The sequence below is a fragment of the Lynx rufus genome, unplaced genomic scaffold (assembly GCF_022079265.1).
Source record: "Lynx rufus isolate CCGP_SWC_20201006 ecotype Redwood Valley unplaced genomic scaffold, mLynRuf1.p SCAF_13, whole genome shotgun sequence".
NCBI lineage: Eukaryota > Metazoa > Chordata > Mammalia > Carnivora > Felidae > Lynx > Lynx rufus.
This window is the reverse complement of record NW_025814827.1, coordinates 13,700,719-13,714,353: the sequence shown is the minus strand read 5'-3', so window position 1 is coordinate 13,714,353 and position 13,635 is coordinate 13,700,719. Positions and strand designations below refer to the sequence as shown.

At 43.7% G+C, this 13,635-nt stretch overlaps 1 protein-coding gene across 1 annotated transcript in view; it reads left to right on the top strand.

Moving 5' to 3' along the window:
* Positions 1-3,524: 3,524 nt before the first annotated feature.
* Positions 3,525-13,635, top strand: part of TLN2 (talin 2) — a 199,780-nt gene continuing 189,669 nt past the window's right edge. Inside the window, exons 1-6 of the mRNA XM_047075024.1 lie at positions 3,525-3,688; positions 5,801-5,898; positions 7,353-7,482; positions 8,552-8,704; positions 10,659-10,801; positions 12,285-12,412. Of these exons, the coding sequence (XP_046930980.1) occupies positions 3,553-3,688; positions 5,801-5,898; positions 7,353-7,482; positions 8,552-8,704; positions 10,659-10,801; positions 12,285-12,412 (788 nt within the window). The 5' untranslated portion in view covers positions 3,525-3,552. The remainder of the gene's footprint in view (positions 3,689-5,800; positions 5,899-7,352; positions 7,483-8,551; positions 8,705-10,658; positions 10,802-12,284; positions 12,413-13,635) is intronic.

Genomic DNA, 13,635 nt, shown 5'->3' with positions numbered 1-13,635 from the left:
GAAAAGTTGAGAACGCGAATCCCGTAATGAATCTCTGGTGTCGAAAGTCTCCCTTGAACTAAGGACAGTTGTCTCCAGTCTGTGGCTTCACTTTTGAGATATTAGGATGAGAAGACCCGGGGATCCTGTGGGAATAGTTGGCCAAGCATCCAGTGTCGCTGGGAAACTCCTTTCTTGGGAGCCGCTTGCCCGCTGCTATCCAAAGAGCAGAAAGAGGAAAACTAACAGGCCCAAAGGTCCCAGGTATCCTCAGACCTGGGAGTGAACCTGGAGCCCAGACTCCCTTCTAGTCCAACACCCTGCCCTTGAACCAAGACTTGGCTACACCTCTCCTCTCTTGCAGGTCCAGAATGGAGATCATGCACACTGAAGCACCTGCCTCCAGGAAGGGCACTTAGGTGTCTTGAGACTGCCCCTCAGGCCATCATCAGGTGGAAACCATGTTTGTACAGATGCTACGTAGATACGGACTTGGTGGCAATTACACGATACGTATTTCCTGGATAAATAAGCCTGAAGGGCATAAATGAGAAACACTGCCTATTCCTCCATCCCTTCCAGTAGACAGCCCTAAGAGATGAGGAGACAAGTCTGCACTTGCTGTGCCAGCCCCCTCCCCTTCTCCTCCAAACCTGCTGTTGTAGCTTCACCTCTCTGCTAATCTCTTCTTACCTCAGTTGTCAGACACCTGCCGGCCAGATTCAGTTGTATCCTCATCCTCCCTCAACTGTGATCTGCCCTTAGCACAGGTGCTCTCTCCCTCCTGCTTGGCGCACTTTCTTCTGGGCCCACCCTTTCCTGGTTCTCCTCCCTCACCCACCACCGGGCCCCCTTGCTGGTCCCTTCTTGCCCTAATTTTAGAACCTGGCTCCAGGACACAGTCTTCAGGTCTCTCTCTTGCTCACTTCCCTAGGTGATCTTTCTCATTCCGAGCATTTAAATATGATAAGCTCCCCTTCCCCCTACCATTATGTGTCCTGCTTTGTATTTGACCCTGTTCCACCTCGCTACCGAATATATCCTGAAAAAACTCATTACGGATTTTTCACCCAAACCTGTGCCTCCAGCAGCTTCCCCCAACCTCAGTCAGTGGCTTTTTCATTTTTGCATGTATTTTGGATAGAGATTTTCCCTCACTGCTGTATACATTCTGCTTCTCTCCTCCTGCTTCCAAATCTCTGGGCTGCTCTCCTGTGTTCCTTGTTGACCCACAGCCCTAGGTTCTATCCAGCAGGCTTCTTGCTGCTGTCTGCTTCCTGCTTCTCCATCTGCCCCTTTCTCCTCGCTCCCCTGTGTATCTTCTGTTTCCTTCTGAGTGCCAGTGTTTATTCTCTTGCTGTTCTATTCTTCTTTCAGCCCCATGTCATGGCTCTGTATTTTCCTTTGATTGAATCCCTCCTGGCTTGGCTAGAAAGACCATTAATTTGCTCTGCAGAAAGCCCAATTATGAGCCTGGGAAGAGCAGCCTTCATGCAGGGACACTTCCAATACTTGCTATTCCCAGAGAATGGAAGCGATTAACCATCCCATCCTCCCTGGTACATTTCATAAATGGCACCCATGACAGCAAGGACCCCCATAGCCTTTACCACTGACTGTTACCACCAGCCATGCTCAGGGATCTCAATGGTTTGGGAAACCTCACAATTGTTACCAGCCCCAGGGGGAAAACTGTTCATGCAGTGATCTCTACATTGCCGTAAATTTGTCAATTTAGGTCTAGAGTTTAAATTTTATTTTCCCAAATTGGGGAGTTGTTTAGACAAATATGCCTGTAAAAACAGAGTTGGATCTATCCTTTTATATATGGCATGATATTCTAAAGTCCTTGATATTGTGGGTGGAAAATCACTGAATATTTTGAACTTGAACTCTTCTGCCATGTTAGCGATGTAGCCACTGCCCGGCCTGTAGTAAATTGATTCAGTTGGGGAGGATTCCCAGTGAACGCTGCTGTTGTTGATTGAGAACTGTGTCTTGACATTCTTCAAGAAATATTTTTACAGACAGTTCATTCAGAACATAAGTAGATGTGAAGTGACTTTATAGTTGGATGGCCTAAATGGTTGGTTCATGCAACGATTCATGAGGCTTTAGGAATACCCTGCCCATGAACACCAGAACATCTGTTTAAAAATGTCCTGTGTCCAGTTGACCCAGGTACCTGTTGTTAGGAAGCTGGCAATCAATCAAGCATGCTAGGAAGTGATGCCCTAGAGGCACCCACTCCCTGGGCCTGGTCAGGCTGTTTCCCTTTCTGCGTGTCAACTACCTCAATTGCTTCTTAGCGTTTGCGTTCTTAAGTGGAAAGAGGGCATAAAGGCAGTGGGGGTTCAGGTTCACTCCCTGTAGGTTCTCTAAGAAAAGATAGGAAAGGATGAGAACTTGAAATTGCTGTGGATTTATGTTCTGTATCCGGTGCTAGGATTCTAACTACTAACTCTGAAGTGTGTTATTTTGTTGGCCAGGATGACAGCCAAGTGTGTCTGTGTTAGTGTTTCAGGTGCAGGATAGAATCCTCCCTCTTGTGCCTGAGGAAGGTACATTTGATTCAGGCTGGCTTGGGTTGAGGGTAAGTTTCTGGCCACAGAATAGAGCACATTGTCAAAATAAGCCATAAGCCACCAACTCACACAAGAGGAACTAAATTGTTGGACTTAGGTTTAAAAAAGAAGTTACTTATGAAATAAAACCTAGGCTAAACCTGTATGCTTTCTAAAACCATAAAACTGGACAAGAAGCGAAATATCCCAATAGTTTATCTGAACAAAATAACAACTGAAGTGGCATTTTCTTCCCTTAGAGACCCCAGAAGAGTATGTATATAGCACACTGGCTGTTTCAAATCAACCACTCTGGCCTCATTACTGATGGTGGCTGGGCATTGGGTTCCCATTGAGAACTCCTCAGGGTTTGGTTCTTTTATGAGTTAGGCAGGGCTGTTAACATTGTGGCTTATTTACTTGTGGGGAAATTAAAGTAGAGTGGCCAAAGGGCCTTGCTTGCATTTACACAGGATGCTGGTATTGGAGTTGGGCCTAGACGCCAAGTCTTCTGGTACATGGTGTCGTGGAACTTTTTTGCCCTGAGGAGCACCCAGGAGAGCATTGGTATTTGTTCTCTCTCCCCAGGAGCTGTGGGGAGAGAGCTGGGGCTCTGAGGCTGCTAACAGAAGCATCTTCAGGAGATAGCTGTGGGTGCCCAAGGCTCTCTGCTTCTCACACTGAGGACTCCCTGTTGGAAACTCCAAGTAGGGAGCATCATTGAGAAGGAGTCTTGGTGAAAATCCACGGATCCTCTTCCCTAGAGCCTCGACTTGCCACTCTCTGATAACGATAACCCTGAAACTACAAGCTGTTGTCTTATTTGGAAATTTTCAAAATCTTTTGTGTTTTTATCCAAAGTGTTCTCTTTAATTGCTGTTTTATTCCTGCAATTATTTAAAACTGATCTAGAGTCTAGCAGTTTTTTCAAGATGATTATGACCATCAGGGTTTGTCTCTCTGTGTTTTCCAGACATTCTAAGTGAGAATCTTGACATCATCTAGGAAAATGGTGGCCCTGTCCTTAAAGATTTGTGTCCGCCACTGCAATGTGGTAAAGACCATGCAGTTTGAACCATCTACAGCCGTGTACGATGCATGTCGAGTCATTCGGGAACGGGTACCTGAGGCGCAAACTGGCCAAGGTAAGCCATTGGTTATTCACCAGCTTCCTGAAATGTGTTTGTATGTTCTTTACCTAATGGCTAAAGAAACAGATGCTCTGAGTGGTACCCAAACCACCTAGTCTGTATGCTTCAAATGAAATGTCTTCTTAGCCTAGACACTACTTGCCTCCCAACTGACTTTTGTGATGACAGTGGCCAAAACTGCCATTGAATTGTCATTGTCACACCCATCATCATGACCCTTCCATACATGAGCATCGCTTTCTCTGGTTTACAAGTCACCTTTTGATACTTGATCTCATTTACCCCACAAAGTACAAATGTACCTCTTCCAGCGGTTACTGCCTATGTATAACCGGAGCCCTCTTTTCCTGGAGGAGGCTGGAACTACCATCAGAACACACAACAAGCCTTACATTTCAAGTACTTTGAAGGGGCTCTGTAAACTTTATCTCCAACATTAAAGGGAGTGGGGAGCCTCTATGAATGTGTGTTTTGTTTCCTGTTAGTTTGAACTGCTAACCACTATTAATCCAAGTTTAAACAACGGCCATTCATACGGTTTTTATTTTCCATTCCCCTTTCTCTACTCTCTACATTTCCTTCTTTTATTTTTGTTTGATTGGCATTTGGGAAATTGGGATTATTCCCAAGTTAATAAGCCTTTACTGTGAAAACAGGATAAAACTTAAAAATTAGAAACATGAGGGGCGCCTGGGTGTCTTAGTCGGTTAAGCATCTGACTCTTGATTTCCACTCAGGTCATGATCTCACAGTTTGTGAGTTCAAGCCCTGTGTCGGACTCTGCACTGACAGTGAAGAGCCTGCCTGGGATCCTCCCTCTATCTCTATGCATTTCTGTCTCACATGCACAAAATAAGTAATACATAAACAAACTTTAAAAATTTATTAAAAAATTGGAAGCATGAAAATCAAATATTCAAAGATGATTAAATGTAGGCATTGATTTTCTCAAAAAGATGTCCTAAAACTGCCAAACTTTTGGTCCAAAAGCATTATTTATATTACTTAAAACACTGTTATTTCTAGATTGCCCAAAAATAAAAATACCCCATCCCCAAACTTACTCCAAATTTTGGTTGTCCAATCATTTCTCGTGTCTTTTCTTTTACTCTTTTTCTCCCAGATTAAAAAAAATTTCTTTGGGCTGGATTGCTGTTTAGCTCTGGTGAAGATGAAGCCCTATATAGATCTTGGAGTTGTGTTTCTAAGAAACATTAGGATCTAGGACCCTCATTTGGGTGTCTGAGGTTACCTTGAATTACATTCAAGAAAACAGAAGTCTTTATTACACTTATTTATTTTTAAAGATCTGTGTGTGTGTGTGTGTGTGTGTGTGTGTGTGTGTGTATGTATGTATGTATGTAATCTCTGTACCCAAAGTGGGCCTCGCACTCCTGACCCTGAGATCAAGATTTGCATGCTCTCCTAACTGAGCCAGCGAGGTGCCCCGAGACAGAAGTCTTTAGACAGGAAATGATACTGCTTTCCTCCTGCCGCCACGTTCTTATACTTCCTGATCATCTTATGGGATTTCTGTGGAGAACACAGAGCTGTTTTCCAACTGTATTCATAATTTAGTGGAATGGGGGGCAGAGTCTTCCTCTCCCTGGCCACTCTTGCTTGACTTTTATAATGCTTTGTTGGGGTGATGGAGGGATTATTTGAAGTGTAAAAGGCTCTATTGGCCTCTCTCTGCCTCAGTGGCCTTGGGCTTAAGTGGTCACTTCCTTAGTTGGCTATCTTCTCATTCTTCATTGGTTCTCTGCCTGGTTTTTATATAGCAAGTGATAGGGAACAAAGCCCAGTGCATAAAATAGAAATTTGGACTGCTCTCTTCTTGATGTTTGCCTAAACTGTAGACATTGCTGCTGCCCACTCTTTTTAAAAAACATGAACCTTCTCTGTGGGTGTTGATTTTACAGCTCACGTCTCATTCTTCCTCATCTGCTTTAGCCCATTGGCTTGCTTGCATTGTCAAAACGAAACCTGTCTGGTAAAAGGAGGGTACCCACATCCTGCCAAATCAGCAGACTCCGGGCTTGGAAGTCCATGATGGTTACATTGTCATTCTGTCTTTTATTTTTCCCTCTTCTCCTTATCTTCCAGCTTCTGATTATGGGCTGTTTCTCTCAGATGAAGACCCCAGGAAAGGAATTTGGCTGGAAGCAGGCAGAACACTGGATTACTACATGTTGCGAAATGGGGTATGCTGGAGATGTCATGTTTTTTTGTGTGTGTTTTTGGTCACTTTGTCTCGGCTTTCCATAGAAGCCAATATATTAGTATGCCTCAAAGCAAAAGGGAGACCCAGCAATTTGTTTTGCTTCAAGGGTAACTTATTCATTGTTTTGATGTAACATACTCTGTAAGGGTTGTACAGGTAGTGATAGAAAATATCAGCAGTCCAGATTCTTGAAACTCCACAGAGTAATTAAAGCAGCTTGGGGTTAGTGCTTACAGCTGTTGGTACATGCCATGGTTGGACTTGGTAGTTATGAAATAAGACACACCATCTTTCTGTATAGGAAGTATCCCAGTGACTGATGATAAAAGGTAAGGGTAAATTAGTGGTGAAAAAAGAAAATCCTATAGGTAGTCAGATATTGAATATTAATCAGAATTCTGTTTTTTTTTAAGAAAATTCATATTAGAGGTAAGCTTAATAACAATCAGTAACAGTAACAAAAAATGATTTTGTTGGGAAGTACAGAGAGGTAATGAGTAAAAAGTGTTGTATAGTCTGCTCAGTTTAACGTCTGAGAGAATGGGTTTTAGCGTATGGAATGCACATATCAGACTGTTGAGTATTCCATAAAGTACCAGGTAATTTTCCGTTGCATAATTCTATCGTTAAGAAATAAAGTTAAGGGGCGCCTGGGTGGCTCAGTTGGTTAAGCGTCCGACTTCAGCTCAGGTCACGATCTCGCGGTCCACGAGTTAGAGCCCCGCGTCGGGCCCTGGGCTGGTGGCTCAGAGCCTGGAGCTTGCTTCCGAGTCTGTGTCTCCCTCTCTCTCTGCCCCTCCCCCGTTCATGCTGTGTCTCTCTCTGTCTCAAAAATAAATAAACGTTAAAAAAAAAATTAAAAAAAAAAAAAAAAGAAATAAAGTTAAAAAAAGGTCTCTCATTTAAAAGTGACTTCCAGGCCCACTACCCCTGTTTGATCTTGGCATTATGGTGCAAATCACTTCTCTGGGGTCTGATGCCACCACTGTAAAGAAACATGGGGGCATTATTTATTCCTTTGTGACATATGTATTAGAAACTGCCTGTAACTGTAAGATAATTGGAGAAGCACACCACTGTCTTTTTCAATGACAAGTAGGAATTTGCCTCTGCTAATTCTCTTCAAAGCAGATCATCCACAGTCTTTCAGGGAGACATCAGCTACTTTAAATTAACAGAGGTTAGTTTTCAAGAACCGTAAGCTAGAAAAAGTACTTCTCCGGGCCCAGTTTCACTATCAGATTTTTAAGAAACCTTTATGGAAGCAGTTAATTGTTAGCATGGGAGTTTCTGTATTAGTGGCAAAAATCTCATGAAAACTTAGCAGGAGGAAATCAGAGTGCTAGGAAAAATTAAATTTTTTTACAGAAGAGGGTCCAAGTTGATGACCTAATTTCCCATGTAGTGTGAAAAGCTGGTGTGGTTCTGCCCTAGGATATTTTGGAATATAAAAAGAAACAAAGACCTCAGAAAATCCGGATGCTGGATGGATCCGTGAAAACGGTGATGGTGGATGACTCTAAGACCGTTGGGGAGCTCCTGGTTACCATTTGCAGCAGGATCGGCGAGTATTGGCGTGCCTGGGTTCCAGTTTTTGTTTGGCCATTAATTACATGCCTGTTCCTTTTTCATCCCCATTTGGTGTCTTACCCACTGATTTCCTCCCATTCCTGAGACACTGTTCTCTAAATATGTAAACCCACTAACTGTTATTGTAAACACATGAATGTCTCACTGAGTCAAAACTGAGAGATTTTATTTCCCTTTCAAAAACAAAAGGAACTTTTTTTCTTTTTGAGCAGAAATATATCCCTTTATTATCAGTATCTTTTTTTAAGATAAAATTTACTGTCAAGTTGGCTAACATACAGTGCACACCGTGTGCTCTTGGGTTTTGGGAGTAGATTCCCGTGATTCATCGCTTACATACAACACCCAGTGCTCATCCCAACAAGTGCCCTCTCGGTGCCCGTCACCCATTTTCCCCTCCCCCACCCCCTCCCATCAACCCTCAGTTTGTTCTCTGTATTTAAGAGTCTCTCAAGGTTTGCCTCCCTCCCTCTCTGTAACTATTCAAAAGGAACCTTTTAATTGAAGATAGTATGTTTTAAATCCTATAATTTAGTTTCCTGCCCATGGCTGAGCTTCTGTATAAGCATTACTGACATCCAGTATTTCCTTGAAGACTGATAGGGACAGCCCATACAATTGATTGCTACACAACTTTTCTTCTTGTAGCTTCTCTTAATGCCCTCAGAGAACAAGTGTGTCTGCTTTTTGCATGAAGCCCTTCAGATGTTTGGAGAAAGTAGACTGGCCTGTCTTAGTCTTCTCTCCATGCAAAGGAAGACCTGCTCCTTCAGCCACTGCTTGGTTGACATTGCCTTGCCTTGTTCTGCATGATCTCTACTCCATACTTGTTTGTCGAAAACTAGGAGAATCGAATGTGACCTTTTAAACATGGCTTCATTAGCTGAAAAGCCACCCTTTCGGCCAGTTTCTCAATGTGTGTTCCATGGGTGGCTCCCTGACCCTTTGCTACAAGGGGCGGCTCTGAGTACCACAGGGTGCCCGGCTGGAAGGAGTGACAGGTTCATAATCCCTGGTAATTGTAACCTCATTTCTATTTTTAGGAATAACGAACTATGAAGAATATTCTTTAATCCAAGAAACGATTGAGGAAAAGAAAGAGGAAGGGACGGGTACGCTAAAAAAAGACAGGACACTGTTGCGAGACGAGAGGAAGATGGAGAAGCTGAAGGCAAAACTCCACACGGATGATGACCGTGAGTGTCTGAGAAGGAAATGTGGGCCGGGCGCACGAGGGGCCTCACCTCCCTCCCTTCACCTGTGGGACCCAGGGCAGGAGTTTTCTGTTGATTCATTCCCTCTATAAATATCTTGGTCTGTGGCACTAAAAGACCTTAAAGAAGGGGAAAAAATGACTCTGGTGCCATTTCACATCTAAAAAAGTAATCTCATAAACAAATTATGTTCACACTGTTTTCTAAAGAAGCTTACTATTTGTTTGAACTGGGGTCCAAACAAGGTTGGATGATGTGACACCTCTTTTAATTTTTTTTTTTTTCAACGTTTATTTATTTTTGGGACAGAGAGAGACAGAGCATGAATGGGGGAGGGGCAGAGAGAGAGGGAGACACAGAATCGGAAACAGGCTCCAGGCTCTGAGCCATCAGCCCAGAGCCTGACGCGGGGCTCAAACTCCCGGACCGCGAGATCGTGACCTGGCTGAAGTCGGACGCTCAACCGACTGCGCCACCCAGGCGCCCCATGTGACACCGCTTTTAGTCTCCAACTTTGCCTCCACCTCTCTCTCTCTCTCTTTCTTTTTTTTTTTCCTTGCAGTTTCTGGAAAGAAAAAAACCAGATAGTTATTTGTATAGAGTTTTCTACAATCTGGATTTTATTGGTTGTGGTATCAGCTAACATGTACTTCTGTCTCTTGTAACCCCTGGGATCTGGAGACTTGATCAGATTCGTGTGTGTGTGTGTGTGTGCGTGCATGTGTGTGTATGTGCGTATACATTTAAAGTAAAGACTCCTTCTGTGGTGTAGTGTACGTCCAGCAGAGGGTTGTATCTGGTTTTTGTCCTTTTTTGTGATGTTAATAGCCATTGGTGACCATTGCTGACATCCATTATTTCTTAGAGGTTACAAAATGGTAATTATATCATAGGAAAGTTGTCCTCTGTGGCCACACAGTTAATATTTGGAAAAGCCAATATGTACACCCCATGTGTCCCCAAAGCCTATGCTACGTGCACCTGGTTGCAGGACATTCCCCACCCCACCGAGGATCATGCACAGTTCACATAGACCTTTCCAGGCTCCTTCTTTCATTGTCCTTGCTGCTGCATTGGGAAGATGACATCGTTGTCATTACGTTTATTGATCTTCAGTGGGGCTTTCATTTCCTCTGACCCTTTCTCCATTCTTTTTTTTTTTTCACCTCATTTGATTTCCAGTTGCATATTTCTTTCCAAGTGAGATGATGGTAGACAAATCCTGAGGATTTTTATAATGTGCATGATACTCTCTCAGGTTCTGCAGGAGATGAGATCACTCCCGCACATTCCCTGTGCTGAAGTTGGTTGTAACCCAGTGAGGCTTGTAATGCTTTCTTATTCACAAGTTGTGTGCTAAGCCCAGGGAGGCTTTTGGGAGTGAGAGCTGTAGAAAATATAGAGGGGTGATCCATTCCTGTGCACCCAGATAACAGGTGAGCATGTTCTGGGATGAGATTCAAACTGGGCCACAGGCAGGGTTCCACCATCCCTGATCCCTCAGTGTCCTGCCCTTCCCTCCCCCTTCCCTCCCCATGACTTTTATTTTCCTCCTCTTTTTTGCCTAAGGGTGGAGGTAACTCCTGATATTCAGTTTATAAATTATTTCACATAATGAGACTGAAGTATCCAGTATTGACTTAAAGGAAAATGCTAACTTGGCTGTCTTGGCATAAAGCATTGATTTTCTTATGACTGTGGGGCTTTAACGAACTTGAGGAATGGCTGGGAATTGGCTCTCCTTTGGTGTTTGGTGTGTCACATGGTACATGATGGCGTATGTGAAATTATTTTGCAAAGTTAAAAAGCACAGTTCTAATAGAAGTACTTATAACTGAATATCGGTGTTCCAGAAATCCGCTTCTCTTTTGATAAATCCCTTCAAACTAAGAGGAAGAATAAACCCAGTTCTTAGATCTGTCTTGTTGTGTTGCAGTAAATTGGCTGGATCACAGCCGAACATTCAGAGAACAAGGGGTAGATGAACATGAAACGTTGCTGCTTAGAAGGAAGTTCTTCTACTCCGATCAGAATGTGGACTCGAGAGACCCTGTGCAGCTGAACTTGCTTTATGTTCAGGTACAGCATTTAATACTCACTGAAGGTGGGGAGACTTCAAGAAGCTACTGGCTTGTGGTGAAGAGACACTCAGCTGTGGCCTCCATGGTGTTTGTGGCACGTGGTTTCCATTGGGCACTGTTGAGGGATTCCTCACATGTTTGGTTGTGGTGCCTTTCTTTGGCATCTCAGATTGGGACCCGGTGGCTGGTACTATCTCTCTGTCTCTTTTTCTGACTTTGAGACACTTAACTCGCTCACTGTTGAACTAGAGCTTTCTTTGCTAGTGTCTTGAAATACATGTGAATGTTGGCCAAAAAAATCCATATTTCTCATTATTGAAAGATACTCTCTTCATAACCTTTTATGTCGTTACCGTTAACCTATTGTCGAAACTCAGACAAGTCATTGAACTTTTCAGAGCTCGCACTTTGCTAACATGGAAGACGTTGGCTTCGCACCAGATGGTCTCCAGTCTTTCTTTGGCTCAAGGAAAACCTCCCTCCTTCTCCTTAGATTCTTTCCTTCCCTCCTTCCCTTTCCTCTCCTTCCATTTATCTACTTATCTGCCCTTAGAAATAACGCAGGGATCAGCAAAATGCCGCCATAGCATTGGCTATGTTTGTAAATAAAGTTTTATTGGAATACAGCTCATTTGTTTGTGTTACACACTGACGAACCCTTTTAGTATCTCGTCACTTTTACATATTTTCTGCAGCTATTCTCATGTTTCATTGGCAGAATTCAATAGTTGTTACAGAGACCACATGACCTGCAACGTCTAATATGTTTACTGTCTGGCCTTTTGACGGGAAAAGTTTGCTGACCCTTGAGTTGGTGGGTGCAGGAATGGCATGGAGGGAGGAGGGGTGGGAGGCTAGAAAGAATGAAGATGGCAAGGCGATAAGAAAATGCTTGTTGGTTAAAGGCTCAGAGCCATAGCTTAGAGCACCTGTTGGAGAGTGGTCTGGGGGTCACCTAACTAGAGAAAGAAAAGACAGAAGAATAAATAGCAGTGATGGGTCAGGAACCGGGAGAAAGACTTCAGACATAGTAAGTTCCTGATTCTGGGACTGTGCAATTTGTTTATTTCCCTTAAATGTCTGTAGTATTGAGTTACTGTCATTGGAGTTCTCTCTCCCCCTGCCAACAACGTGTATTACATTGGCCTTTTTCTGGGGATGGGAATTGGGTTGATTTTGCCTCTAGTTAATTTTTCTCTTGCTTCTTTATTTTTCATACTCACTTCTGAAGCTTTAGTTTTAATAAACCGCGTACTGCTGATGCATTCTATCTATAGGCAATTTGGGGTAAGGACTTGTTTTCCTTTTGTTTTAATCCTGTTGTGCTACAGTCACCTGCAGAGTCCTGAGTGCGTCCCATTTGGCTGGCACTTTCCCCTTGCTCCACAGGGGGGGTGTGCTCAGATGAAGAATTGTGTCCCTGGAGAGTTTGCCTTGTTCCCCCAAGCTCCTGATGCTTTTCGCTTCCTCTTCTGTTTCAGGCTCGGGATGATATCCTGAACGGCTCCCACCCTGTCTCCTTTGAGAAAGCTTGTGAGTTTGGAGGATTTCAAGCCCAGATACAATTTGGACCTCATGTGGAACATAAACACAAGCCCGGATTCTTAGAGTAAATAACCTTTTGTTTTTTTCTTTGTTTTTCTTGTTCTCTGCTCTTCTTTTCAGTGTTTTTGAGCCATATACATAAAATACATACCCTAGTTTCAGTCAATTGTGAGGTTGTTAGCTTTTCCTCAGTTGAGTATAGGATCAAATCTGTGGTCTTTGGGAAAAGCAGGAGGCCTGGAAATTCAGTGCTGGGATGACTATGGAGGCTACTGCTCCAAGTTGGGGCGTGGAGCTTCTATGGAGACCATAGAATCTGTAGTGCTCTGCTTAGATATTGTCTAGTCTGTCCTAGGATATCTCGGGAGTTCCCCAGCGAGCTCAGGCCCTCCAGCTTCTGAAACCTCTCCCATCAGAACATCCCTTTTTCACACTAGGCCAGATTTTGTCCTCTTGAATTTCTTTGCAAGGCTCTCCTATATTAGAACAACAGAGCATAAAAGAGCTTCACATTGTTTATTACAGTATGAGGAAATCTCCGTAGCTCTGAAAGTGTGGGATACACATTAAATACTTCACTCTTCAGGGCGCCTGGGTGGCTCAGTAGGTTGAGCGTCCGACTTTGGCTCAGGTCATGATCTCATGGTTCCTGGGTTCGAACCCTGTGTCTGGCCCTGTGCTGACAGCTCAGAGTCTGGAGCCTGCTTCAGATTCTGTATCTCCCTCTCTGTCTGACCCTCCCCTGCTTACTCCCTCCCACCCTCCTCCCTCCCTCCCTCCCTCCCTCCCTCCCTCCCTCCCTCCCTTCCTTCCTTCCCTCTCTTTCTCTCTCTCTGAAAAAAATATAAACAAGCATTTAAAAAAATTTTAAATGCTTCACTCTTCCACACATCTGGTCTTTGGCTGTCTTGTATAAAATGATGGGGTGTTTGGGGGGAGGGCTCAGTACTTGGAGATTTAAGAGAAAGCACCTTTACAGATACATTATGGCCCCACAGAACTTGGGCCTTAGGGTTGAATTTCCTAGAAATGCCCAACAGGACAGACCCAGCCATACTTAGGCTGCTTTAGTTCGAAGTGATCTTGCCTTGTGTTTTGATCAGCTTCTCCAAGGGTTTTGTGTATTTCTTCCTCTGGTAATATTTCTTTACCTATTTCCCGCCCCCCCCCCCACCTCTTCTGTTTCCTCTTAGCACAGTTGAAACATTTGGCTGAGTAACCCCTTCCCCAATATCCAGAGTGTCTTGACATCAATATCCTGCTGTCATCTAGAATGCAGCTTGTAGA